This window comes from Struthio camelus, chromosome 3, assembly GCF_040807025.1.
Source record: "Struthio camelus isolate bStrCam1 chromosome 3, bStrCam1.hap1, whole genome shotgun sequence".
Lineage (NCBI taxonomy): Eukaryota > Metazoa > Chordata > Aves > Struthioniformes > Struthionidae > Struthio > Struthio camelus.
Window position 1 is genome coordinate 28,608,350 of NC_090944.1, and position 27,359 is coordinate 28,635,708.

Genomic DNA, 27,359 nt, shown 5'->3' on the forward strand with positions numbered 1-27,359 from the left:
GAGGAGATAAAATCCTTACACCTTGACCCTGTGTGGCTAGTGGTGTAACAGGAGAGCATGTCACAAATCTGACATGAAGGATGCAGAGACATAATTTTGAATGTCTCAGTTTTGGTTCTTTAATCCTGATTCTGCTATCATACAAACATGAACAGAATTAATCAGATTCCTTCTCACTGATAGCTCAGCAGCTGTTTTAATTTCAGTCAGAAGGCGAAGTTTTAAATGGGGGGAGACTATGAGCAGTTCTACCTATTTCCTCACTTAGCTACTTTGAATTATTTAACTACAGGAACAAAATCCTTTCTAGATGCTGAAACTGCTGCAGACAGCATAAACTTCTGAAACAGGAAGTTTATTTTGTGGCTAATTAGGAATAAATGCAGTTTTAAATTTACTTGTTAAAAAACCCTGCACATAATAAGAGATATTACTAATGCTCAGACACCATAGTGATGGTAAGAAATGAAATGGAATAGAAAAATATAATAACTATATATTAAGAAACTGAAATAACGTCACCTCCAGGCTGCCCTTTCATTTCAGGAATTTACAAGACATTGTTTACTCCAGCGTAATTATATTAAAAATCTCATGCAAACACTGAAAATGTTAAATACACTGGTAAGACTGGGCCTGCTTTCACAGAGCACTTGTATAGCTCTTGAATAGGCCACTAGTTATAGTGCTACACATGCAGTCACCTGAGTCCTAGAAAGATATTTTTTGATTTTTGCTGAGCTTGTTAAGCTACAAATTCCTACTCATATGTTTGTTTTTTAATTATTGCTATTTTTAATGGAAATGCTATATGCCAGTCTTGGGCAGAAAATATCCAATGAATATTCATTATTGCTTTCTTGTGCTCTCCTTTATTATCTTTTGGGCATCGTGCAATACAGTTTTAGTGCTAAAAATGCAAGTTATTGAACAAGTAAAGTAGGTGCTCTTGTTTTACGCAACAGCTGCAGTAATCTGTGATCCTGTTTAATTTATGCTAATTATGTTAGCAGTGCCATGATTGATATTTTGCTTGTCTCTCTTATTAATTTATCAGTTAATTGTTGCATTTCTAATAGCTATAAGGTATTTATAACATATGCTTTGATAAGCATAATAGTCTGTACACTAATAGCAACAAACACTTCTGATGGCACGTAGTTCTGAAATGGTACCTTTGCCATCTCCTGATTAGCCAAAACCTAAAAACAGAACCAAATTTTCGTTGTAGTAGTGTGTAGTAGTGAATATGAAGGGATGCTAGTCTATTTACTTAATAGAAGCAGTACTTAGCTAGTTTTAGTACACTAACTTTTTTTTTTTTTACTAGTCTACTTTCATTGTGAGGATTGATAATTTACTAAACTGCCAGGGCAACAAGTTTTAAAAGTAATTAATAAGGCTGTCCTGTTTGCTTATCTGAAATACTTATTTTTGTATGGCATATATTAAGGAGGGTTAACATATGTTTAATTCTATTTAATCAAAACCTTAAACATGATTCCCATATTTTTTAATACTACTTTCATTTTATGTGGTGTCTTGATCTGTTGTGTTCTGAAAAGCTTACTGTCATCTTGAATGGCAGTCAGTCTAATTCAGTGCCAATGTGCCAATGGAGGTATTACTGCTAATTACAGTGGGTGCTAGACTGGGTCAACATAACTTCAACATGTGATTTATTTGGGGCATATTTTTGAGTCTCAGGTAGTAGGTACCACATTTTCAAAACCTGTATCCTAGATTTTTTACACACACAAAATACACAGGTGTATTTTATGATTTAATTATACTCACTAACATCCATCTGCATGTGTGGTGCCTCGGCTTATACAAAGGCCTGTTTTGGACACCTCAACTCATACATATCTGTGTATACTTTTCAGTGGAAAACAGAATGCCTGAAGATGCTAAATATGTCCAAATTGCTTGTTCTGAGCTGATCTGTTTTCTCCTTGGCTTCAGGAAAATATATATTTTTATACTTTCTCTATTTAAAAGGTGAATTAATGCAAGATAGACCACACAGCTTAACTACAAACTCAGATAATGCAGATGATTTCCAGAGGTAAAACTACAACCTGGCTAAAAATAAAGAGTAAGATTCACAGACAGGCACTTCAGAAATCCTATTCCTTCTTTAAGGGCACTTGCTGTGGCAAAATTGGAAATAAAATTTGCCAAGCAAAGTGGGACAGTTAAAGTCTTTTTTTTTTTCTTCTCATTTTCCAAAATGATCTTTCTGTTTACAGCTCGGAGGAGTTGTAACTCTTACAACTCTGCAGCTCTGAGGAGTTGTAACTCTTACAACTTTGCTTCTGGCTGTTCTATGGGAACAAGTCAGTAACTTTATTTCTGCTGAGCTGTGAGCTCTTTTCCGAGCAGTTTGCCAGGCACAATTCTGGTAGGTTTTCCTCCATCAAAGGGCCTCTAGGCCTGAATTGAACGCGGATGATTCAGACTAACAAAGAGGTTGAAACACAGCATGATTGTGATTACAGTCATTAGGAGATTCAGAGTTAAAGCTGAAGCTCTAAAGTTATGACCACTTTGACCTGAATTTCTGTGATTGTGCTTTGGCTTTTTATTGTATGGTCTTATTTCTGTGTGTGATGGTAGGTACTGAATTACCTGTTCCTCCATACTATTGAAGATTATTAAAATGTCCCACATTTGGTTTGTTCTTCATTCTCCTAGGATTTTTTCTGATGAATTAAAAATGTGTAGTTCTAATATGTTGTATAAGAGTTACAGAATAGATTGGGTTATGGCCCTTCATATGTAGTTACATTTTAGCTAATAAAATATGCGCTGCTTACAGAGACATACATGCAAAATATTAGGTAATAGAAATATGGACACTTTTATTAAGTGTACTGTACCCAAAATGACATAATATATATTTTCAGAACTTACACTGAGTAAGTGTGTGTTTTGATATTAGTGCATATTTGGAACATAGACTTCACCTGTGAAATTAGTCTCTAATGTTAAATGTTCTGAGTTAGTCTTAAATGTGAACCTGTCTTTCGGAGTGTATTACCATTCAGTATGTGCATATAGGCTTTTGGGGTCGGTGAAAGTTAGACCTGCATACTGAGTGTGGAAACAGACTGTCCATACAAACAATCTACCAATACTATTCACGCTTTTGCCATTGTAGCAAGAACTTTAGTCGTAACAGTGGGCTCCCTTCTACAAGGTTTCCTTGGCTCCATTCTCTGGTCCTCGTAACTTCTGACAGGTGTACAACTCTCATTTTAAACCTGCAGAGTAATTTCAGAAAAAAATGTACATATTCATTATTATTTCTTGTATGTGTTTTTTTATGGAATTCTGTAATCCTAATGACAATCTAGTCATTAAGTATAGAGGGTTTTGCTTTACTTGCCATGATAATCTTTATTAATTATTACCAATTTTTCTCCAATCCCCATATTAAATTAGCATTTTTTGTTTTGTTTTGATTTTTCTTTTCTGCTTGGTGGGTTATGAAATATAGAATTTAACTATTTTGTGGAATATGAGTCCAATTCTTTGAGCCACAGCCATTGATAAATACAAACCAAGATAAGTTATCTGGGGATCTGATAAAGTACGGCGTCACTTCAGCCGCTCACAGATATCTCACAACATCTCCTACAGCTATTTCCATCTTGCAAAACACATTTGATTTCCATATTTGCTGATCCAGAAAGAAAAAACCAGTACAAGTATTTTTACTATCTCTGAAAAAGTAAATGCAGATAAATTGACATCAGTTCTAGTTTTCACTGATTTAACTTGTTCCATGCTAAAATGGACTTGAAGTTGCACATTTGTTTTGAGAGCAGACAATGATTTTTATGGATGCAGCCCCATGCCACCAGAGTTTCCAGAAAAAAATGTTTGGTGAATATGGTGCAAAGTTGATCCAGAATCACCGATGATAAATAAAATAAACTTCCATCTCATTTCTTGAAGTCCATAAGTTTTTAAGTTTTACAGTAGCAAGATATGCTTCTGTGTATGACCACCAGAAAATTATGGTTCTCTAAGTTCAAAGTATTTCTCAGTATATGTGATTTGTGTTTCTTACCGTAAATATTATGTTCAGTTTTAATCTGTGCTCCTTTTGATTGCTTTGCTTGACCAGTGCTATTTCTATAAGATTATAATACCTTTGGAAAAGGACTGTGCTTTTATTAAATGTCTGCATCTAACACAAGGAAGCTTGAATCCTTGTCTGAGCCTATCAGTACTACTGAAAAAGGAATTGTAAGAGCAACATGAGCCAGCAATGTGCCCTTGTGGCTGAGAAGTCAAATGGTCTCCTGGGTTGCATTAGGCAGTGTTGCCAGCAGGTGGAGGGAGGTGATCCTGCCCCTCTCCTCAGCCCTGGGGAGGCCTCTCCTGGAGTACTGTGTCCAGTTCTGGGCTCCCCACTACAAGAGAGACATGGCGCTGCTGGAGAGAGTCCAGCGGAGGGCTCCAAAGATGAACAGGGGACTGGAGCATCTCTGTTATGATGAAAGACTGAGAGAGCTGGAACTATTCAGCCTGGAGAGGAGAAGACTGAGAGGGGATCTGATCAGTGTGTATAAGTATCTGAAGGGAGGATGTCAAGAGGATGGGGCTGGACTCTTTTCCATGGTGCGCAGTGATAGGATGAGAGGCAACAGGCACAAACTGAACCACAGGCAGTTCCATCTGAACCTGAGGAAAAACTTCTTTATGGGGAGGGTGAGTGAGCCATGGAACAGGTTGCCCAGAGAGGTAGTGGAGTCTCCTTCCCTGGAGATATTCAAAACCCACTTGGATGTGATCCTGTGCAAAGTGCTCTAGAGGCCCCTGCTTGAGCAGGGAGGTTGGACTAGATGATCTCCAGAGGCCCCTTTCAACCCCAACCATTCTGTGATTCTGTGAACAGTAAAAATTTTACATTTTTTTCTTCTCATATGAAAAAGAAATCTCTCTCCAGTCAGAAATGCATATAAATAGGAAATGAAAAAAAATTGGCATAACTGACTTTGAAGATTGTGAGACTACAGTTTTTCACGGTCCTGTTAGCATGCGTCACCCTGACCATTCACAAAGGAAGCAAAGTAATACAGGACCAGACTTGGGGGCTGGTTGATGGGCAGTGTGGCAGCACTGCAACTTCACAGCTGAACTAGCCCTTCTTCACAGCTGCATGGAAAGACATGGGTCAGGGCATAGGTCAAGAGGTTTAAAAATAGACATTTAGGTACTAATTTAGGTACTGTACTTCTAGCAGCTTAAGAAACAATGAGGATTTGCATGAGAGGTCAGTTGCTCATTTGTGTAGATATTTCCTGGATTTGCTTTTCCAGATGGAAGTTCTAGCTCTGCTGCAGCTCTTGTCCCGAAGCCCACTCGCTGAGCACATGCAAAGCACCTTTAGGGAACCTGCTATTCAAGGATTTGAGCTATAAGCTGAGAAATAGATATCCATCCTTAGAGAGAAATACTACAAACCCAGGGCTATATCTCCTTACCTCTCCTTACATGCTACTTTTCTCATCCCTTGTGTCTAAGAACATAAAAAATAGTAAGAGAATGAAACACTGCTGAAATGAATAGAGCACACTGTGAGTCTTTTCTGCTCTAAATGATAGGAAGCCAATGAGAAACATTTGAAAGTGTTTCCTGCCTTCCCTCCAGAAAGATTCAATGAGTCCTGAATGTATTTCCTCACAAAAAGAATGTATGGTGAAATTGAAAGTTTAATAAAAACTCTGCTAATTCAGGCATGTGTTTATAGATTTGGCTGCAGCCTGCACTGCTCATCTGAAAGCAGAAGGATGGGATTCCCTCTGTGCAGGAGCACAGAGGGAATATGTCTTATTTAATTAAGAAAATGGAGTTATTAAGAACTCATTTTAAAGAACTGACAATGCACATAAAGTCATAGCTGGATACAAGAATATTGTATTGAAAGCCTTATTAAAGTTGAGGTACATCCACTGCTCTCCCTTTGTCCACAAATCCAATTGTTTTATCATAGAAGGCAATTAATTTCCAAGATTGTGATTGCTAAGGCATAAGTTAAGGGTTGTTTTTGTTATGATCTCCCTTACTGACACTTATGGGAAATGAAGATTTGTTGGAGCATATTGACATGAAAGTTGCATCACTAGGTCCAACTTCAGAGTCTATAGATTGAGTAGGAAGGTCTAAACTGACTCCAGGGAACAGGTCTTTAGAAGTAAACTCTGGTGTCATATGGAAAGTCAAGGTTATGTATGTATACATGGAGAGCAGGTTTGGTTTGACTTGATCTGTACATTTTAATATCCCAGAACATTAGCCTCATTTTCCCCTTCTGCCTAATGATATTATTTCCAGATTAAACTACATCTGCGGGCATGCTTTAGTCACATAGTTTACAATTTAGAATTATTAAAAATAAAAAATGCAGTAACTAAATCCTGGGCTGTTCTAGGTTCAGGAGCAATGTAAGGCCACATACAGTATTATCCTAATGTACCTCTGGAATAATGCCATAACTTTGTAGTTATTTGAAATGCCCTGATAGAATTGAGATCACATGATGAGCATTGACAGTTTTAATTGCCCAAAACAAATTTATATTCGTGTTCTCCAGATTTTCAGTTAACTTGTATTAATATATACTCAATCTACTTTCTTAAACTTTAAGATTGCCTTTTCTGTCTTCTGGGTCATGCTGTATGAGTTCAGATTAACATAGCACTTCATGAAAATAAACAGTGGAATAGCTCCTGAAAAGTAAAGGCAAAGATATATTTAAAGAAATTGTTTCTTGTACCTTCAGCTTGAATCTAGGATGTTATTTTCTTATTTATTTTGCATTATACTTCTTGCAATTATGATTTGTTTGCTTTTTATTACTTGAAGGTGGCGGTCAGCATGCTGAAAGAGAATAGTTTTCGACTTTCATATAGGAAAAAATATAAAATAAAACCTAAAGAAATATGGGGACCCACTGAAGTCATTGGTTAAAACTCACATTGACAGAATAGGTCCAAAAAGGTTTTCAGAAAATATAGCCAGCTTCTTAAAACTTACTCAGATTATTAGGAGCCATTATAGGCAGTACGGACTGCCTACTTGACAAACCTGTTTAGTACAAAAATAAAATACTTTCAGAATGTACAGACGTGTTGAAACAGGTATGTTAGAATTTGGATTTACCTGTTGTATTTTGTGTGAAGTGCAGTAGAAGGTCTATATACAATTTTTTAGTTAGACTAATCAAAGCACTAACCTATTATGGGATACACTGCTTACCTAATCTGTTCATAATTTTCTAGGTTATACTTCTTTTGTTATGAGAATATAGAAGTATTTTAACTCTGGAAACATATTGGACACATTTTATTTTGCTTTTTGAGATATTGGACTTAAAAAAAATCTTTAAATCCTTTAATGTTAACTTCCACCCATAAGAAAGAACATTTTTGAAGTTACAGAAGTAAATACTGACTTAACCTTGGCTATAACAACAGTACAGCAATCATCTTACTTGTACAAATTTGATTGTGAATCTTGCCAGATGACTGGCTAAAAATCTGCCTTTACTGAGTAACTTTAGAGTCACGAGTTGATCAACTTTAAACCGTAAGCTTTGTTATGTAACCAAATCATTACCTTTTCAGGAAATCAGAACTTTTTTCTCATGAACATTTTACTTCTGATCACATTATAAGTAGGTCTAGTACTATTAATTAGAGAAAAGTAAAATTTTGAATAATTTTAGTAACATACTTGATTGTCAAGAGCAAATATACAGCAACTCCAGTTTGACTGGTAATCATCACAGGCTTTTAAAATGGCCGTGTAGTCTGACTTTATGGGTAGTATAGGCAGCAAACCTGCCGCCCGAGTAACATTGGGCAGTGTTTCAGAATGTTTGAGAATCCAGTTTTTGAATTGTGAGAAATGCAGGTATGATTTATGGATTTAGGAAATCTCTAGAGCTCCTAGAGAAGCTTTGTTCTGTGTTCACATTTCCTAGATTCATCTTCTGACCTTCAGATCATAGCTTTTACCCTTTCCTCTTGGACTGTGCATCTCTTTTTTTTCCCTCTCTTTTCCTGAAATCAGTGTCTTGCTCACATTTGTAGTCCATGGTCAAGTCACTGTTCTTAATTTTCCCTTGTATAATCTATATCCCAAGTTTTGCATTACATATTATAATTTTTAGACACTATCTTATTGCTTTAATTCCTTTCTGACTTTTCCCAGTACTGAAATGTCTGGGGTCAGACTATTTTCAGTGGTGCCAAGCGACAGAACAAGAGGCAGTGGGCACAAACTGAAACACAGAAGGCTCCATCTGAACATGAGGAAAAACTTCCTTACCGTGAGGGTGTCTGAGCACTGGAATGCATTGCCCAGAGAAGTTGTGGAGTGTGCTTCCCTGGAGATATTCAAAACCTGCCTGGACATGATCCTGGGCAATATGCTCTAGACGACCCTGCTTGAGCAGGGGAGCTGGACTAGGTGATCTCCAGAGGTGCCTTCTAACCTTGGCCATTCTGTGATTCTGTGAAATATACTTTTTGAGGCTAATTCTCTGAATTAGAGATAGGATTTCAGTGAGAATCAGTTCAAATTTGGAGTGTCTACTTGAATACAAAGCAAAGTATGTTATTTGTGGAATAAACTGTATATACATGAAAGGAATTCATATTTTCTAAATCATTTCAATATCATAGTAATGTCCCCTTTGCAAACATGGGAAAGAAGAAATTTGGAAGTCTAGGTTTAAGGTTCTTAGCTCATTTGTGCTTTCCAAGACTTCTGGTGCATTAGGGCTAAAGCGAAACCAGAAGAAAGCATTGCTAGGCTAGAAGGTCTGAAGTTTGGGAGGACCTCTCAAACTCCAGGCTTTTATCAAGAAATTAGGATACCCTGAAAATTTAAAAAAGAGTGATTATCTTCAGGAATACCTGCTTGCTAGAGGGGAAAAAACTGAACTACCTCCTTGTTAGGGAGCAAAAAAAGCTCAATTTTTTTCTGGAAAGGAACCTGAAACTCAGGATCCCTCAGAATAGCCAGCCCTGAGGAAGCTCATATGGTAGAGAGCCCCTTCTGGAAGCTTAGTCTTGGCTAAGTCCTATGATGAGACTTAGTGTGAAATCTATATACCGTAAAAGTCTGAAGTCTCCAGCAGGTTATCAGGCAAACTAATGAAAAAAGTAGATATGGTCCTGCTGAAAATTTACCCTCTATTTTCAGAAGTTACTGACTGTATCTATATTTTTTTGGAAAATGAATACAACCTTAAGGGTTGTGTCACTACGGATCATATTCTGCACTTTCACTATGGCAGTGCAGTAATTGCTCATTCTCATCTGACTGTCTAGATTCTCTTCACTGTTACAGCCTTACAGAGTATGAGCTTCAGTCTTTTAAGCATGGCCCATGTTCTCTGTTCATAGATACAGGACCTTGCAATTGGCATGTTCTTCAAAAGAGTCAAATCTGCTGAACAACTCAGGTCAGTTTCTCTAACTGGCCTGTCTCCAACATTATTTATCACTCCACTAATTTTTGTGTTATCTGCATATTTCAGTAAAGTGTAATTTGCCAGAGTACTGGTGAAGATATTCTCTATTATAGGACCAAAACATACTCCTGTGGGATTACATTAGGTTCTCATTAAATAGATTTTTACATTTTACAGTTACTTTTGTAAAGAAAAGAATTTTTATGTTTAGTATCTTTTGCTATTGGCAATTATTTCCAGAGAAATATTTGTTAACAATTACAAGTGTGCTGATTTATAAAGTGCTTATTTTACTATCAGAACATTAACTAAGACAAAGTACAATGTGTAGAAGGTGTCTAAGTATATGGTGTTCTAACGTAGTTACCTTTATCAACAAACTTTAAAACGTTATCAAGGAGTAGTTTCAAGTACTTTTGACTATAGCTTTTTTTCCATGATAAAATGTTGACTGATGCTAATTATGCCATTATTTTATATTCCATATTAGCCTTTCTATGATTTTACTGAGGATCAGTGTCAGGAAGATTAACTCAATTACCTACACTAGACACTTAGTAAAGATTGATTTAAATGGTTACAATTTTTCCAAAACTTTTTTTAGTTCTCAAGCATTTCCCAAGTGTTCTAAGATTGTTGCAGATCAACAGTCATGTTTTAGGGAACTATCAGGCCATATTAATTTTCTTGAGGAGCAGTCGTCTTGAACTGCTGGTCTTAAAATGATGAATAGTTGCTTTTTATTTTTATTTTTATTTTTATTTTTATTTTTATTTTTATTTTTATTTTTATTTTTATTTTTATTTTTATTTTTTATTGGTTATTAACACAATCTATTAATTGTGTCCAAATGCAACAATGATATATTTTCTTCTAAATTTATTCAAGTAATTTCTTCTTATTATTGTTATTCCTATTCAACATTCATTTTTCACTGATATTTCTAGTTATCCTTATCAATAGTTTATGTTTACTCTGTGTGTGTGCATATGAATTATTTGTTACTCCTCAGGAACTATAAGTTTTTTTTTTTTTTAAGCTATGGGTTGTTGTGGAGTTTTTCTTGCTTTTCTGTTTTTATTTTGATTTTTTTACTAGAGAATTCATATAATGTGGTTATACAAATGTTTTTGTTGATATTTAATAAAACATTTTTAAACTATTCCTAATCATGATCATATTTTATCTTAAAAGATTTCCTTCCGCTCAGTTCTGTTCATCAATATCTCCAGCTTTAATGCAGTTATCCTTTTAAGGCACTTTATGTTTGTGTATATGTGCCTATTATTTATTGGGATCAGATTCTGTACATAACAAATAGAATTAAGTTTTAATTGTGACCACACAGGGCCTTTTTTCACTTTAACACAGGAAAATGAGATTTAGTATAGAGTTTCCCTCAGCTGGTTAAAAGTATTCTTTTATATTAGAAAGCTACAGGCTATAATTTTTAGAAAACTCAAGGATACTTCTGCAGTTATAACATTCATCCAACGCCCCATAACAATTCTTCAGTGCAGCTCAGGCTTTTTTTTTCTGCAGATCAATTCTAAGAAACTACTCAACCTGTTTCCTATCCTGTGTGGTTGTCTGTAACTTTCCTTGTGGTATAGCAGACCTTTTCTGGTGATTTATTTCTTGAGATTTATTAGCTAGAACAGTGATCTGTAAGTGTTCAGGGTCTTGTTTCTCTAGATCGGCAATAATGCTAATGCACAAAATGGTGATACAAAGCTGCAGTACAAACCCATGTCTCGGTCTCTCTCCGCCCATCTTCCCTAAGGCATCATTTTTAATGGTGACTTATCAGGTTTAAGACTTTTTTTTTTTTTTTTTTGGTAGAATTAAGAACTTGCAGTTTTCCATTTTTATTTCTAGAGCTTCTCTTGTAGGCAGCTTAAAAATTTCCTCTCTTCTTACCCCTGATAGCTTGCTCTTTACTTTCTTATATTGTACTTTAGGTATCTTCTCTTAGATGCCGTACTAAGACCAGTTCTCGCCAGCCTGTCTTCTGTGTCCACATACTCTCCTTCGTAAAGGTGACTTGTAAAGGTGTTACCTTTGTAAAGGTGACATTTATATTTATAAACATTGTGGCTAAAGTAGGACTACTGAGATGAATTCCTTGTGAGTCATTTAGGCCCACGTTTCCTCTTTCTCTTTGTAAAAAGTCTGAGGAAGAAAGTGTTTCTCTGAGATTACTGATAGGCCTTGGAAGGAGAATTCTGTTCCGTGGCCATGAAAATGCCAGGAACACATTTAGGGACTACTGTGATAGGACAGCAGGTGACTGTCCCCTCACAGAACTGATGTGGGTGTCGTGCAGATTTTCAGGAAATTGCCTGTTCTCAGCATCAAACATTAAATACATGGAGTGATGAAGGCTGAAGATTTGCTATGACAGACAAAGTCTTGAAGATCTGTGAGTGAACATATAAATAAACTCAAAGCAGGATTCAGTTGCCTTGACATAAACACGTAGCATCATCTGAAGTCTCCTAGAGCATGCAAGACATATGTTGCCATATACAACAAGGTTTCCAGGTCACAGCTTACTGCAGATCTCTGCCTTTCTGGAGCAGCAGCTGCAGACTACGTAGGACACACAACAACATCTAAGATAATACTGTACGTGCCTGTGTTTAGGAAACAGACTCCAAATTTTAAATTTATTTCACTTCTTTGACCTGCTTCTGGATCTGGATTGTGCAGATGCTATAGGGGCTTTTCTAGATTAATAATCTCTTCTTTGACTATCAGTGTAGTTGAAAGTGCAATTCACAGCATCTAGATTTCTTGAATTAGAGTGCCTACTTTGATTAAGAAAGATAGGGAACTCTATTTTGTTGTTTGCCTGCTCTACACCTACTCAAGTGATCATAACAATTGGGATAGCATTTCCAGGCTAAGATCACACTGGTTATTTCAGCAGTTTGTTCAATGGTGGCAAATTGTGCTAGATATTTTCCACATTTTTTTACAAAACATGATTAGGTTGAAGTTCAAGTAACTCCACTTCCAGCCTCCTGTCAAGTGACTGCACATTATAGGAGTTACAGAATTGCACAATGTGATGTTTTCTTATTAATGCAATGAAAAGATTATTGCCAACATCTAGTGGGTCCTTTTTATATCCCAAAGATACTATTCGGTGCTTTGACATAGCAACCTCGAAATCTTGGTCCTTACAAATAAATGGCAGCTTAGTTGGACTTACAGAATCTGTTTTCTGTACCCAAGACTGAGGGGTTGGGACTTCACTATGTATTATGCAGTACACCTCATATGCCTCCTCCTCTGATTGTCCCCATGAGGTAGCTAGATAAACTTGTTAGATTCCTGTTGGCTTGTACGCATGGATTTCTTCTGAAAACAAACTAGCCCATGTCTCAATCTTTTTTTTATTTTTTTTTTTTCCTGACAAGTATCACAAGTGAGTCTCATATACTTTGCAGCAAGATTGCATTAGATTCCTGAGTAGTTTGAAACTAAGTTCAAACAGTCTGTATGTGGAATCAGCACATACAGCTGATGCGTATCCAGTCTTAGGGGCTCAGAAGTCCAGGGTCTGAACCCAAGGTATAGTATAGACACAGTCATAGTGGATAGGTTAAAGTTTATGATTCAGTTTAGGTGCCTACAGTAGGTACCTAAAGGCAGGCTAAGTGTTTCTCATTATAGTCAATGAAGAGCTAGTCAATATTGTCAAAGGTACCTGGAGGTGGATTTTGCCTAGCCTGAGGGAACACATGGTAGCTGATGGGCTGAATTGCTCCTCAGACTCCAGTGACTAAGTAGATTAAGTTGCCTAAGCATAGTAGCTAGTGCCATTTCAGATGTCATGGAGTATTTGAAACATCTTCGCAGGGTTGGTAGAGGACTAACCTGTACCTTTCTCTGCCCTTCTGAACTAGCAATCGGAGGTTTGATGAGATATCTTAAGGCATCTCAGATAGTAGCATTGATCTCTGTTGACTGTGATGGGAGCTTATGCTCATAACACATGTACACACAAAGGGTAGGTGTCTTGATTTGAAAATGAAACCCGCTCAAAGTGATGCAGAGGTCCATGTCAGAAGATTGCACTGAAGCCCCTTAATAGAGGCTGACAATGTATTAGCTTTCGTGATATCTGTTTGTTTTAAAAGAAGGTCATCCCCACAGTGTGGATTAAATCACCCTACCAGGAGCCAGATGATGATTACCAAGAAGTAGACCTATAATAGGAACACAGAGCCTTGAGAGAGTGACCCTTTCTTTCCACCAAATCCCCTTTGCCCACAAGTTTTGTTATGCAGACTTTTTCTCCGTGATACAGTGAATTGAGGGAGCTGCATAAAAGAAGCCCTAAGTTTCTTCCTTGTTAAGTCACTTCCTATAGCATTTATGTTAAAATACAGCATTTAAGTTAGGGTGCTGACCAAAGAAATCTAGGTATTAAAAGGGTTACTGCAAGTCACTTGAATCTGTATGTGTTTTTGTATAAGGTATGTGGCATCCATACCAGATATCAATCCAAGAATATAGCTATAAATCAGTGATTGATTTTTTCTGAGGGAACTAGAGCCCCACCGTCGATGTCTGCGCTTTTATGACCTTTGCCATATCATTTCTGTGTACGAACATCCGCAGATCCATCTTGCCATCCCATTCTTCCACATCCGAAGTAGCTGATGGTACAGATACTGCATACATTTTCCCTGACACAGTCTCTCAACAAATTCCAGTGCAATCCTCTTGTGTTGTACAAAATTATAAGCATGACCTAGCCTATACAGTTTGCCTTTAAAATCTGGCAACAATAGTACACAGAAGATCATGTGACCCTATGCTAACTATTATAGATCAGTGGTTATGATGCCTTCTGAGGCCTAATCGATGGTCCTGCCTCTGTGTAGTAAAGATTTAAGATTGCTACATGTTTATTATTTCATGGGGAGTTACATTAGATAAGAATGCTGCTTATAAAATGAGGGTAAAGATTTAGCCATATTTAGCAAGACAGCACGTTCCTGGAATTTGAAAACCAGTGAAACACATTGGCAAAGGTCCTAACGCCACACTGAGTAACACGGAATCTATGAAGTTCCAATGATGACTCTTTATCTCGTTTTCAGTCACTCATCCTTCTTCTCTTTCTCACTGCAAAGCATTTGGTTAGATAGCAAGCTATTGTGTGGAACCCTTTGACTTTAGTTTTAAACCATGCAGAAATCTATTGCAACTTGTTTCAAACTATATGGGAGTAATCAGGGCTTTCTGTCAGAAAAAATCCTTTGAAAAAGAGGAACAGTCGCACAAAATTTGCTGTGAAAACAGGGCATGCAAACCGACTGATTAAAGCAGAAATTACCATGTTTTCTGTTTTTAAACAAACATAAAGATCCAAGAAAATCCCCTGTAAGGTGGACTTTCCCTTACAGGATAAAATGGAATTAAAGTAGCGTCAATAAATTCTGTGAGAGACTGTATCAGTCTGTGCATTGATAGTCTGTGCATGCAGGATAAGAACATTGACTGCCTGCTAATCTATTCCCAGATGGAGGTGGATGCAGACGAGAAGCGCCATCGCACACGCTCCAAAGGTGTTCGAGGTACGTCTCTTGCTTCAGTAAATCACTCAAGGCCCCTGCTCAGGGTGACCTTCATCCTCCAGAATCTGTTTGCACGATTCATTCTGACCCTTGCTTTTACACAACCTTTCCGGTAATTTTCTGTAGAAGAGGGGTACTTGTAATAGATGATAAATTTTTATATATTTTCCATCTCTCTGCAGTTCCCGTGGAACCAGCCATACAGGAGCTGTTCAGGTTAGTGCTCTGAGTGTAAAATGTATCCCCATTAGCAATTTAGAAAATTCATGCCTTTTAATGGGTATAATGCACTTTCAAGTTCATTGGTGGTTTGCTCATGCCCTGCTGCACTGATGAAATTAATTCCCCTGAGACTTGCTAATAAAAAGCATCCCCTCTCTTTTTTCCCTGCAGTTATTTGATTTCTCTCCTCCTGTCTTTGTTGTTCTCCATCTCTCTCATACCTACTGCCTCCTTTTAGTATAATCTTTCTGCAATACACTCACACCTATATAATTAATTCTCTCTCTCTTGCAGTTGTCCCACGCCTGGCTGTGATGGCAGTGGTCATGTTAGTGGCAAATATGCAAGGCACAGAAGGTAATATCTATAATTTCTCATAATTTAGTGAAGAGATTTGGTGAACAAGTTAGCTAACATGACCTTGTTAACCCAAACAATGATAAAAATTAGAAATTGGACATTCTATAAGCTATTGAGATGCACACAATTTTTTTGCTTTCCCTTTTTTTCCTGCCACCAATATTTTTCCTTTCTCTTTATTGTGTTATTCAAAACCTTTAAAATTTCTATCAAGTGTAAGAGTCATATAAATTAAAAACTTAAAAAATGCAAATGAGGACAGGTCCCAAATTCTTATCAAATGTACAGCAATACACCATCCATCTTAATCACGTAGGCAAATCTTGTGCACATTGCTGCTGACCACACCTGTTCTCATTTTCAATCTTCTCTCCATCTTTGCATACAGTTTTGCTGATCATGTATTGCAAATTAAAATTTGGCCTTGCTGACATTTTGGTGCCAGTGTTACTTCTATCATTTGATGTATTTCATAATTGAATGAAAACATAAACTTTTGAACACTGTCAGTTTGATGATTAGGTTAAATTCAAAGGTCAAAACCTAAGGCAGATCAGTGATATTAAGACTTCAGAATGCAAATATTGCGTTATATTATAGCTATAAACACCATTACTTCAGTTTCCAAACCATGATAAATGGAGAGGTCTCTGGTAAGAAAATGTGTTTAGCTGTTTATTGTTAATACTATTCAAGGTAGCATTATGTTACACATATTCATGCATGTGCTTCAAATTAATTTAGAATTCAGTCTTTATGTTTCTGTGTCTACAATGTAAATGTTCAATATTGTGTTGCACATCTATATAAACAGCATTCATTTCCTGAATCATTTTTCCTTGGATTTCTTTTACAACATTTTGAAAATTTAACAGTATTTAAGTTCTAGAATAGATTAATTTTGCTCCTGTGCTGTGCATTTCATATAATATATTTTATGCAGCAGCTCATTGTGGGAGATAAAATGGTTGACATATTGGCCATATCTCTACTAAATAGAGAGGTTATTCCAACAGCGTTAAATTTTCCTGAAACCTGTTGAGTTTTTTTTTTCATTATTGACTTTTTTAGAGTATTGTTGTCAGGTTTTAAAGCACTTGTGGGTTAAAGAACACATATTTCAAACCAGATGTGATAACTGTTTTGCAATGAGGCCATATGTTTTTTACGACTTAAATTGAAATTGCACTTTTGTGGTTAGGGTATTATTTGAAACAGGAGAGACATCAAATAGTGACGTGTCAGTCCACTCCACAGTCCTGGATGCACCTGTTTACTTAACAGTGAATGAAGCTTAGAGACAAGTCAAGAAAATATTTTCAAAATTAAAACCAAAAAGGTGCTATGTATGATATTGAAATTCTTTTGAATTACATTTAAAGAGCATATAACTTAAAATAATTATATTCAGATTTCTTAGTCTTCTTTTACTCATAAAGTGACCATGTTTTTGTAGTTATTTGAAGGATTTGGGTAATTTGATATCTGATTTAGCAGAAATAGTCAAAATCATTCTTAAACCACTTGTGACTTCTGATTTCAAAGCATATTTTTCTTTTGTGCATTTTTTTCATGTAAATGCAACCCTCTTCAGTAATGAATAAATGGCACCAAATCCTTCTTTTCCTCCAGAAATTTCATGAGCAGTTAACAATTAAATGATATGATTATAGTGTCCTATCTAGTTATGAGATTATAACTAAGTACATTTCTTTGCACTTCATGGGATTTGCATGCAGTTTTCAAAAACAACATTTTTTTAAACCAAAACAGAAGGAAACTATTTAGCTTAAAAATCATCTGACTTTTCTTCTGAAATGCTGTAACTTTGAGCCCATGTCATTTATGTGTGTCTAAAATCACCTTTTTGGAGTGGAAGGAATAGATATAAGTTTGGAAAGATTATATGCGGTTTTGAGATGTTAATTCTGTATTTTGCTTTCTTGACATGATTCTGGTGTGTCAGTACATGAACAGACTGAATCTCAGAGCTGTTAATTAAATGAAATTTTGTGGCGGACGCGCCAAGAATAAAAATTGGAGATACATCAAAAATTCTTTTTTTCTACTGGTTAAATAATTTGTCCATTTTGCATTTTTTTGCCACTCTGGATGTCAATCCACTAATTGGAATACAGTTAACTGGTAGATTTTTCATTAAGAGTAAAAAGAAAAGAAGTTCTTTTTTTGGAGTTTAAAACATATGATCTGTTTTCTAACAGAGCAATTTTTTTTTTTTTTACCTAGTCTAATAACAGTAGTTTTAAGCTTTTGAAAGAATTTCAAAAACATTTTTTTTTTGCTATTTGGATGGAAAAGACCCTCAAACATTTCTTCCAAGGAAATCAGACTGTCTTAAAAATTTCCTGTGTTCAGGGAATTGCATATCTCAACTGATGTCTAACTCAACTCCATTTAAATCTTCAGAGCGGTTCAATGAGGTTAAGACTCTTCCATTCACAATACCACACCAGCTCATTACTGCGAATTAAATGTATTTGCTTCCTCTAGATGTAGTCAGAACCCTCCAGAACTACTCTATTTTTTCTATAACATGTTGAATTCTCTGGAATGTCTAGCTTTTTTTTGTCAATATCATTTTATTCTTTTCATACCAATGTGTATGTGAATATCATATTCAGATACTACATTAAGCATGAACAGAAAAAAAATTCAGTTCTTTTCAAATTTTGAGAGGCATTTGAGGAATGAAATTTTTTTTGCTGACAGAACATCAGGTAGAGGTTAAAAGAGAGTTTTGTCATATGCTTTATACCCCAGCTGTGGTTTTATTTACGAAGGAGCTGCTGCTGAGGCCTATAAGTCTAATTCATAAGCCGGCAGTGCTAGGGTAAGCTAGGGAAAAAGGAGGCCTTATATGTCTTCGCTGTTTCCCTGGATTTATATCAAAGTGCTGGTACTATTTAGGACTAGTGTGGCAGTATTTGCATCAGTTCTATCTTTCTGAATTTTCTTATATGGCAAATCTTACCTTGAAATTCAGTGTTACGTGACTTAGTGGGTACTTTGCTCTCAGCTCTTAACTTAGGTGCTTAACTTAAATTGCTAGCTGAGCATCCTAGCTAGTCAGTGAAGATGGACGGGGCCCTCTGCAGAGCAGTTTAAGGCAGGATGCTAGAAACACTAAAATTAGCATGGAGGCAGCACCTCGCTCACCACTGACCAGCTAGAAACCTCAGAAGGATTACTGTCCCAGTTTGGGCACTGAGGGTAGGTGTCCGCCACTCAGCAGTGTGCCTAGCTTCTACAGGGCAGACTCATACCATTTTTTAAATGTCAGTAATACCCAGAAACGCCAAGCTAGCAAGGACCCTCTAGTGCTGGCTGTGATGCACAGCATGAGGCAGTGCCTAGATGTCAGAGTTTACGCTAATAAGACTTCTGTACCTGCTGTTCATGTTTCCAGGTACCTGAACTGACCTAGACTACTCACAGTGCACACGGTTAGATGAATACACATATATATATCTTTGTGGCATCAGGTCCTTAAAAAATATCAAGAGAGACAAAGCGTGAAAGAGATCTAAAAAAAATTACAAAAAAAATGAGGCATAGACACATTCAGACAGTGGTGGAGCCAAGAAAAGAACTCAGTTCTCACACATGCAGACCAGAGCCTCTCCCTTGTACCGTGCTCCTGATACAACTTATTTCATTCACTTGATAGCTTTTCCTATCCACCATGGATAGCAGCATAATGTGATCAGTACCTTCTCATATGTTCAAAACTGTGAATTAATTTTAAAGAGTAAACTTGGTCCAGAACCTTGAACAATCCATCTAGGTACATTGTAGTTACTCAAACCACACTAGGAGAGTGCTCTCAGCACCACATTTGCAGAATGTCTGTCAGCTAAGCAGCTGAAGAAAAACGTGGATTTGAGTGTTCTTTCATTGTGATTAGGAGGAACTTTGCCAGTTTTATTAACTAACTTTAAGAACAACAGAATTCACATTCTGTATAAATGAAAATAAATTTAAAAGCATCTTCAATTTCTGTTCTAAGTTATGCTAGTGCAAATCCCATAGTTACCGCAGAGTAACTGAGAGCAAACTGTGGCCTATGTTATTTACCAAGTAGATGCGAGTATCTGCTTTAGAAGTGTTGCACCCTACTGTGTTGCTATGCATTTAGCTTTTTTTTTTTAAAGAACAGACTATATACCGAATAGATGGCTATGGTTTGTCATATAACTAGGTATTTAGACACATCATAAAAATCCTAACTAGACTCCATTAAAAAAAATACTGATTACATCCACTGGCCTATTTTAAAAGCTTCATAACATGGTCATTTAAATTTTTTCTCAAATAACAAAAGCAATTAGATTCTGTAATGGATTAATCACTTGCCAAATACCACATGCTTCAGAATGAAAGACGTTTTAACAAATGAAAGCCCTAAAAAGAATCTTATGCTGGTAGTGTGGCTCTCTATATATTACTTAGGATTCTTTTAATGCATATATGTATTTGAAAGCAGATAAAGCCATTGCATAGAAATTAAAGCAAAACACAATCTTAATCTGAAACAATATGCATCAAATTTTAGTGAAGAATGAATTTTTAAGGTCAAATGATAAATCCTTCAAATTTGAAATGGAAATACAGATAGAGCTCTCACTATTTCATGAATTTCAATTTGATTGCTGAAAATAAGAATTTGGATGAAATAAATAAACTAACAAAAACATTTCATCTACCAAGGAATCCTGCATGCCTTTTGTTCAGTATGTATTACATTTGTAAGGGATTTTTTTCATTAAATACTGATAGAGCGTCTCACAAAAGGAAGTCTCAAAAATGAGGAGGGCTCGTAAAATAATGCTTGGATCTAAAATGTAGGAATGGTTACTAGCCTTATAAAACATATTGCATTTTAATTTACTATCAAATTACTTGATATCAACCAGTTCTTTGTTGCTTTACTAGGCTGTTTCTCTTCCTTACTGTCTATTGCATTATATAGATAGAATATTTTGACCATCTTTTAATTTTAAAGCATGAGATCTGTCATTTTAAAAAAGAAATTTATTTAAATTTATAAATATCTTACAGTTTAGCATTGCTCTTTTGATTAGGAAAGCCTCACAGACCCTTGTTTTGCCTTAGCATTATATACTGTGATTTAGTTGTCTATTTTTTAGAATAGAGTGAGTGAAATAATTCAGGCTCCCAAACTTTAAAATTAAAAGACTCAAATGTCTCTCTCTTATTAGAAAATTATTGAATTTTCTGTGGCTTGTTGTGCCATATTTCTTATTCAAATTTTTTCATTTCATATACCTTTTCACCCACCAGTTTGATTGCCATGGCTGCAGCCGTGGGTGAATAATTGCCTGTCTTCACAGGAGCATGTTCTGGAGCTAAAGTCGAGTGCTTGCTTCCTGATGTATGCCTCATTTGGATTCTGCCGACAGCCTAGGGGCTGTATTATTCATGCCTTGACAGATAGCACTCACTAAAAGCATTGGAACAGGGCCAGGTACTGGCAGAGAGATAGTGGAGCATTGCAAGTTGCAACTGAGAGGAGCATCTATAATACAAAAAAGAGAAATTCTCATACCTCCCTTCTACGGGTCTCACTTTGATGGAAAATTCATTTGCATCAAAATAAAATACGCTAAAAATAAATACTTTTTTCTAAACCACGCTTGAAAGTTTAACACAATTTTCCACATTTAATTGCAAAGCTGATTTTAATTAGTAAGGCCCTGCATGTGAAAAATGAAGATTCACTTGGGTGAGTGTAACACATTGCAGTGTCTGCTGAATGCTCTAATTAATGTATGGCTGCTGTACAACAGGGTGCACTGTGGGATATTTATGAAAAATTCTGTGCACGCAGCCAGTCTATCTGTATTTTAGTTCTTGAATCCACAAAAATAAATAACTTTTCCCCCTTTATTCTTTATGAGACATCATTGTGCATGCCATCACTCCATCCATAAACTTTATGGCATGCCTATCCTTTTTACTGTTTGTCAACGTTATTATAAATCAGAATCCAGGACATACATATTTTAACATTAATTTGATAGCAGAGCATGCTTGCACACAGTGCAAAACCCAAGGTCCACTGATGCATTTGTGTAAAGCCTAAGCACAGAACAGTGAGGTCCTTATTGTTACTCGTTTATATGCTACTGTGAGAAATCCCACTGAATACTGGGAGTAGAGACACATGTATATTCATTTTTCCCTAAGCTGATGTTCAACCTTTATTATACTGTTAAATAAGATAGAATGATCTACTGGATATTTTCCCAAAGAAAAACTATACTCTGACACTGCCGGTGCCACTTAATTCTGTTTCATTTAACAATATATTTGCTAAATATTTTGGTAAATTGTGGTAAATGCCAAGAATAGTACTATAAGGATATTTTATGTACAATAATTAATCATGGAAGTTTTGTAAAGAATTTTAATGAGTGGAGCAACTTTGCTCTGTTAAATACACCTAAATATTTTCTTCAACTACTTTTTAGCTGTAAGCAAAAGTGCATAGAGATTTTCAAACAGAACACTGCAAACAATAAATAAATGTGCTGACAGGGAATCTATAATGTATTAGAGGTCTGTATTGGCTGCTGTCTGGATTCAGCAATATATTCTTTGTCTGAATTGTTGATTAATGATTAAAAAGGTAGCAAGTTGGGTCTGAAACGTCAGCCAAATACACACCAGCAATTGGTGTGTGGCTCTGCATGCTAGAGGCTATTGTCTAAGGCTTACTATACAAAGAATCCACAGTTCAATTCCTCCTACTGCCATCTGGATTGGGAATAGCAATTTCAGTGGCAGCAAGTTTCAGGATCTTCGTGTGCCAGGAGTACTAGCCTAATAAAGAAAAAAAAAATCAAAGAGAGGATAGAGAAGGGTGCTGACCCATCTGTGCAGCGACAGCAACAACAGATTTGGGATGTGCTTTCTGCAGCAGGTCCCTGGGCTTGTATGTTGCTGAAATGATACGCGCATTTTCTTTCAAACGGCAAGTGCTGGGCATATTTCTCATTCAGTAGTCCACTTGCAGCCGCTGTCTACTCTGGGAAGATCTATCTGAGATAATGCTGTCTAATACTGGGGAGATAATTTCCCCAAGAGGAGCCTGGAAGTATCTGTATGCATTTGTCCTTTACCTACAGGAAATGCATTTAATTGTCCTGGCAGCTTGGCTGAGAGCATTGTGTTCTCGTAGAGGAGAAATACATAGTATGAGGTTGAAAAATTCATGTTTTTCATAATGGAAGAGAAAAGGATCTCCAGAGCTGATCCACATGCAAGACATTTCATCTTGCTGTGCCTCTCTTTCCCCACTTGTAAACAGAGGGAGAATCTCAGGCATTGTAAGACGTAAAGACAGAAGCATATATAGGAGATTTTTACAAACACGGGGCCCAAAACTCTATCTCTGATATTTTTCTGGTATTTAAATAAAGACCTGATGAAAGCCCTTCTGTTGATGTCAAAAGAAGTCTAACCTTAAATTTCAGCGCTTTTTGGATCAAAATCTTTTTCACTGATTTGTGATAATAGGACAGTTCTACATTAAGAATCAACTCTTGTTTCCCTATTCCATTTACTTCTACAATGTTTCTTTAAAAATCTTGATTCTGAGGTTTAGAAAGCTAGAGGTATTTAAGACATCTGTTCATTTCTGTGTATTTCAGTGATAACGCAGTCACGATTATTAACCTTACACTAAATCATAAGAGTCGTTAGCAACATTGTGCACTGGGTTTAGGGTACTAAGGAGCTGCCTACATCCTCCTACCAAAAGTTCTTCTGAATAGCAGGGTAGCTATTTTGTGTGCAGTTGAAAAGTGGTCTTTGGATTGGAGCATCCCGAATCAGGGCTTTGGAGACAGGAATATTATTGGTAAGTGCTGGCAGCTGGCTAGACAGGGAACCCCACTTTATTCTTGCTCTAATGTCCAAATCAATCTTGCTATACACGGCTTTTAGGCAACGGCGACTAATGTGGATGTCTTCAAAAATATTTTATCCATAGGTAGGACTTATACTCTCATAGAATAGCATTGCACTATACTTTCTTACCTTATCCTTTGCTTCTCAGAGACAATGGTCTGAACTCTGGTAGAATCATTAAAAAACCAAGTGGCAGGGTAGGTAAAAAATAGAGAAAGTTACAGTTGTCTTTTTCCTTCAAATATTCAGATTCTATGAGATAAGACACTTTTGTGTTACCTGGGCTAGCAAAGAATTCAGGATGCCCAGAGACCAAGGCTCGTCTGCCTTCTGTATGTTTTTAACCACTAGACCACACTAACAGAGGAAAAACACCTAGATGGATATGTAGCGAAAGGAGAGAGATGAGGCATAAAAAGTAAAGAAGTGAGAGAGCAAAAACAAGCTTTTGAGAAAAAAAGAGGATAAAGAGTAGGTTTTTTTTCCTCCCTCCCCTAAAAGTACACTGAGATGTGTCTTTAAAGACTTATATTGAAGTTCTTCAATAAGTTGAGACAGCGCTTTCAAAGACATCACTTCTTATTAGTGGCTCATATGAAGTACTGCTTCTAGTGGTGTCAGCTCAGGACAGGGAAAGGAAAGGTACTCCAAAGCCATCTTCATTGACAGTAATAAATCTAAAAAAAAATCTATCCACAATACAGAATCAAATGCCCAAGGGATAAATAGCTCCTGAAGAGATACCTTGGCACTATACATCTTAGGATACTGTAATCAGTGATACCTTTAATCAGATGAGTAGTCCCACCAAGTTAGTTTCCCAGCTACTCTCCTGAATCATCTTCCCAAGAAATTTTTGCAGCTTACTAATTACATCAAAAGGTATTTCAGAACCAAATGTCCTTTTGTTATTTGCAGGAACCAGCAGTGCCACACTGTAAATACTTACGGTATACTGCAGAACGGGTATAATGCTTAAGAGAGAGTCCTATGACTGAAGTTAGGCCTATGTCTTAAATCTATTTTGTATGATAACATTTATAATAATATAGAGCCCAATGGGACACAAGAATATATTATTGACTTCAAATGTCGACACCAGCCATTTAAAACAGTTTGTTTTAAGTTCCATTCCCTGGGGCTGGGACAGATTTTTCTGCCATCAATGTTTTTAGTTATAGTAATGAGCAGCCCACTAGACTGGATGGACGAATAGTGAGTGAATGCTTTCTCTCCAACTGATATTCTTCTCTTGAAAAAAATTCACCAGTGATACACACCTGCTACTGCATTTCATCCTCATAGTGTCTTTAGGAGAAAATCTTGCTCACATTTTGTGAATGGGGAATAGGTGTTCACAGTAAAGGCTAGACCTAAAAACTGATATGTATTCAACTTCCCTTTAGGTCAACCAGTCCAAAGCGTGGATCCTCAAAATCCCTTTCTTATTTGCTGTTTAACTCTGAAGCCCATGCCCATCTGTATGAAATTATACTGTTAGCATTAAATTTGTCCAAATTTTTAATGTTCTGCCAGGAAACATGTTTATTTTGAGCACCCTGATACTCTTCACATATCAAGCCCATAGCATAATTAGTATATCTCTAATCTCTTACCTGTTTGTTTCTGCATAGCAGGTATTTGTAAAGCCCTCCAATTTGTGATTTGTATGACACATGGCCCTCACCTACTATTTTATTCTTTGTCAATTTATCACCCATCTTCCTGGAACTTGCCTTGACTATGAGAACCTAAGGCGTCTGGATGCTTTTATTCCCTTTTCTTGAACTGTCCTCATTTTACTGGGAATAATGACGCATCCAAAAGGAAGGAGAAAGAATATAGTTTTGTAACTTTGAGCAGTCAGTTGGAGAAAGGAAAAACCTGAATTCCAATCCCAGCATTAATACTTCATATAGAAGACAGAGGTATTTGTTTTAGACAGGAATGGAATGCAACCTTCAAAGGTAGCAAAGACTGTGGAGGAATAAGATTATGTCTTTCTCTGTAACATAAAAAATATAAATATTTTCTTTTACTTGAAGTAGTATAGAAATGAGTACTCACACCCCAGATTAGCATAAAACCTCAAGAGCAAGCAGTTTCTTAGAAGTGTAAAATGAAGCTTCAGTTACCTGTGGCAAAAGAGGGTATTGACACAAGTTTCCACATATTCCTGTGTGTTCTAGATTAGATAGTGGCTGGGACAGGGATCGTTACTCCTCCTTTGACTATCTTCTAATGAAAAGACTGAGTTGACCTCTATTTGTGTAAGAAAAGCAAAGGCTTAAGGTCTTAATTCTAGGAGCGAAAACCCACCAGTACAGAAAATATCTTCCTCCAGTCCAGATTATGGCATCTAAATTCTTCTGTGTTAAGTACTTAAATTTCCATAGGTGCTCTAAGAGGAGCAGAGATACCTCACTTGGATTTTAGAATTCCACAGTGCCACTATGCATAGACGTTGGGTGCTGTAATGCAATTATTGCCTTGGTAAACTAGCAGTTCATGACTCTCTACTGCCACACAAGAAATTTGCATCAGCCAGAAGTTGGATCATGCCTTCTGAATTCTACTCCAGGTCCTTTTTCTTTAGATGATCCTTCTTATGTTAAAAATTAATTTATGAAAAGGCTAGCAAATGATTACGTGTTATTGAGTATTTGCAGAGATAATATGAATAATATGCTAGAACCACTGATATACTGTTTAATGTAGTCTTGCTTAATGCTAGTTTAATGCTAGTCTTGTCTTAGTCTTACTTGGCCATGATTTCTTTTAGAATCAGCAGTTAGGATTAATGATTTGTTAATTCTTAGTAACTGTAAGACTATTGCAGGAGAAAGGGACAAACAAACAGCCATCTCAGCAAGGAGATATGTCATGACGTATATCACGAATACACTCTGATGTCACTCTTGCAGATGTTTGCATGTCAATATTCACCACACTGAGAAAGTGTATTTGAAACCTTCCTCAGAGAATTCTCTGGCCATCCTCTGCTTTCTGAAAGGAAGCAGGGCATACTAAGTCCCACATAAGTGAATGGCTGCTCTGCAGCCAACTTATTATGGCAACTGTATTTTATGGTCATAATACTTTTTCATCTGTTGATTTCAAAGCATTTCATAAATGTTAGCACAGTAGCCTCAGTGCATTTTATGATACTAAGTATTCTATTTCAAGTGGCAGTTGTTATAAAACATTCACAGGATGGGTCATAGCAATTTTTTACCATTGCACAGCTAAACTACAGAACATTTTGGTACAGAAAGTTAAAAAAAATATATTGTTTATCTGTCTGAAACCACAGGAATAATTTTGAATTAGGCAGAACGCAATTCCATAAGTTTATTTTGAAATCAGCTCTGGAATTAACATTTCTGGCTCTTAGGAGACAGGCACATAGCTCTTCTTTTTAATTCCACTTTAGAGAAAGTATTGGCAGTTAGGCAGTCTTCCGTCCTTTCCACAATTGTGAGCTAAAAATTTGTTTTAGTGCTATTGGGAAGGAAAGTGTGCTATTTTCTGAGTCACAGTAGTGTCTCTCCAGCACCTAGGTGTTCCTTAGAAATATTGACATGCTCAGAACTGACGTGGCCTGGCTTTACTTAGCCAGTGAAGCCTAATGAGATCACAGCAAAAGAGAGACTCAGAAACTGAGTCAGAGTTACAAAACAAATATTGTTTTAGAATGCATGCAAATAAATTCCAACTACTGTGTTAACTTCATA

At 36.5% G+C, this 27,359-nt stretch overlaps 1 protein-coding gene across 19 annotated transcripts in view; it reads left to right on the top strand.

The window, feature by feature from the left end:
* MYT1L (myelin transcription factor 1 like) overlaps positions 1 to 27,359 on the top strand; it is a 331,910-nt gene that overhangs the window by 182,146 nt on the left and 122,405 nt on the right. For all 19 annotated transcript variants that reach the window (XM_009674012.2, XM_009674011.2, XM_009674007.2 and 16 more), the window contains exons 3-5: positions 15,036 to 15,090; positions 15,273 to 15,306; positions 15,607 to 15,669. In XM_009674012.2, the coding sequence (XP_009672307.1) occupies positions 15,036 to 15,090; positions 15,273 to 15,306; positions 15,607 to 15,669 (152 nt within the window). The remainder of the gene's footprint in view (positions 1 to 15,035; positions 15,091 to 15,272; positions 15,307 to 15,606; positions 15,670 to 27,359) is intronic.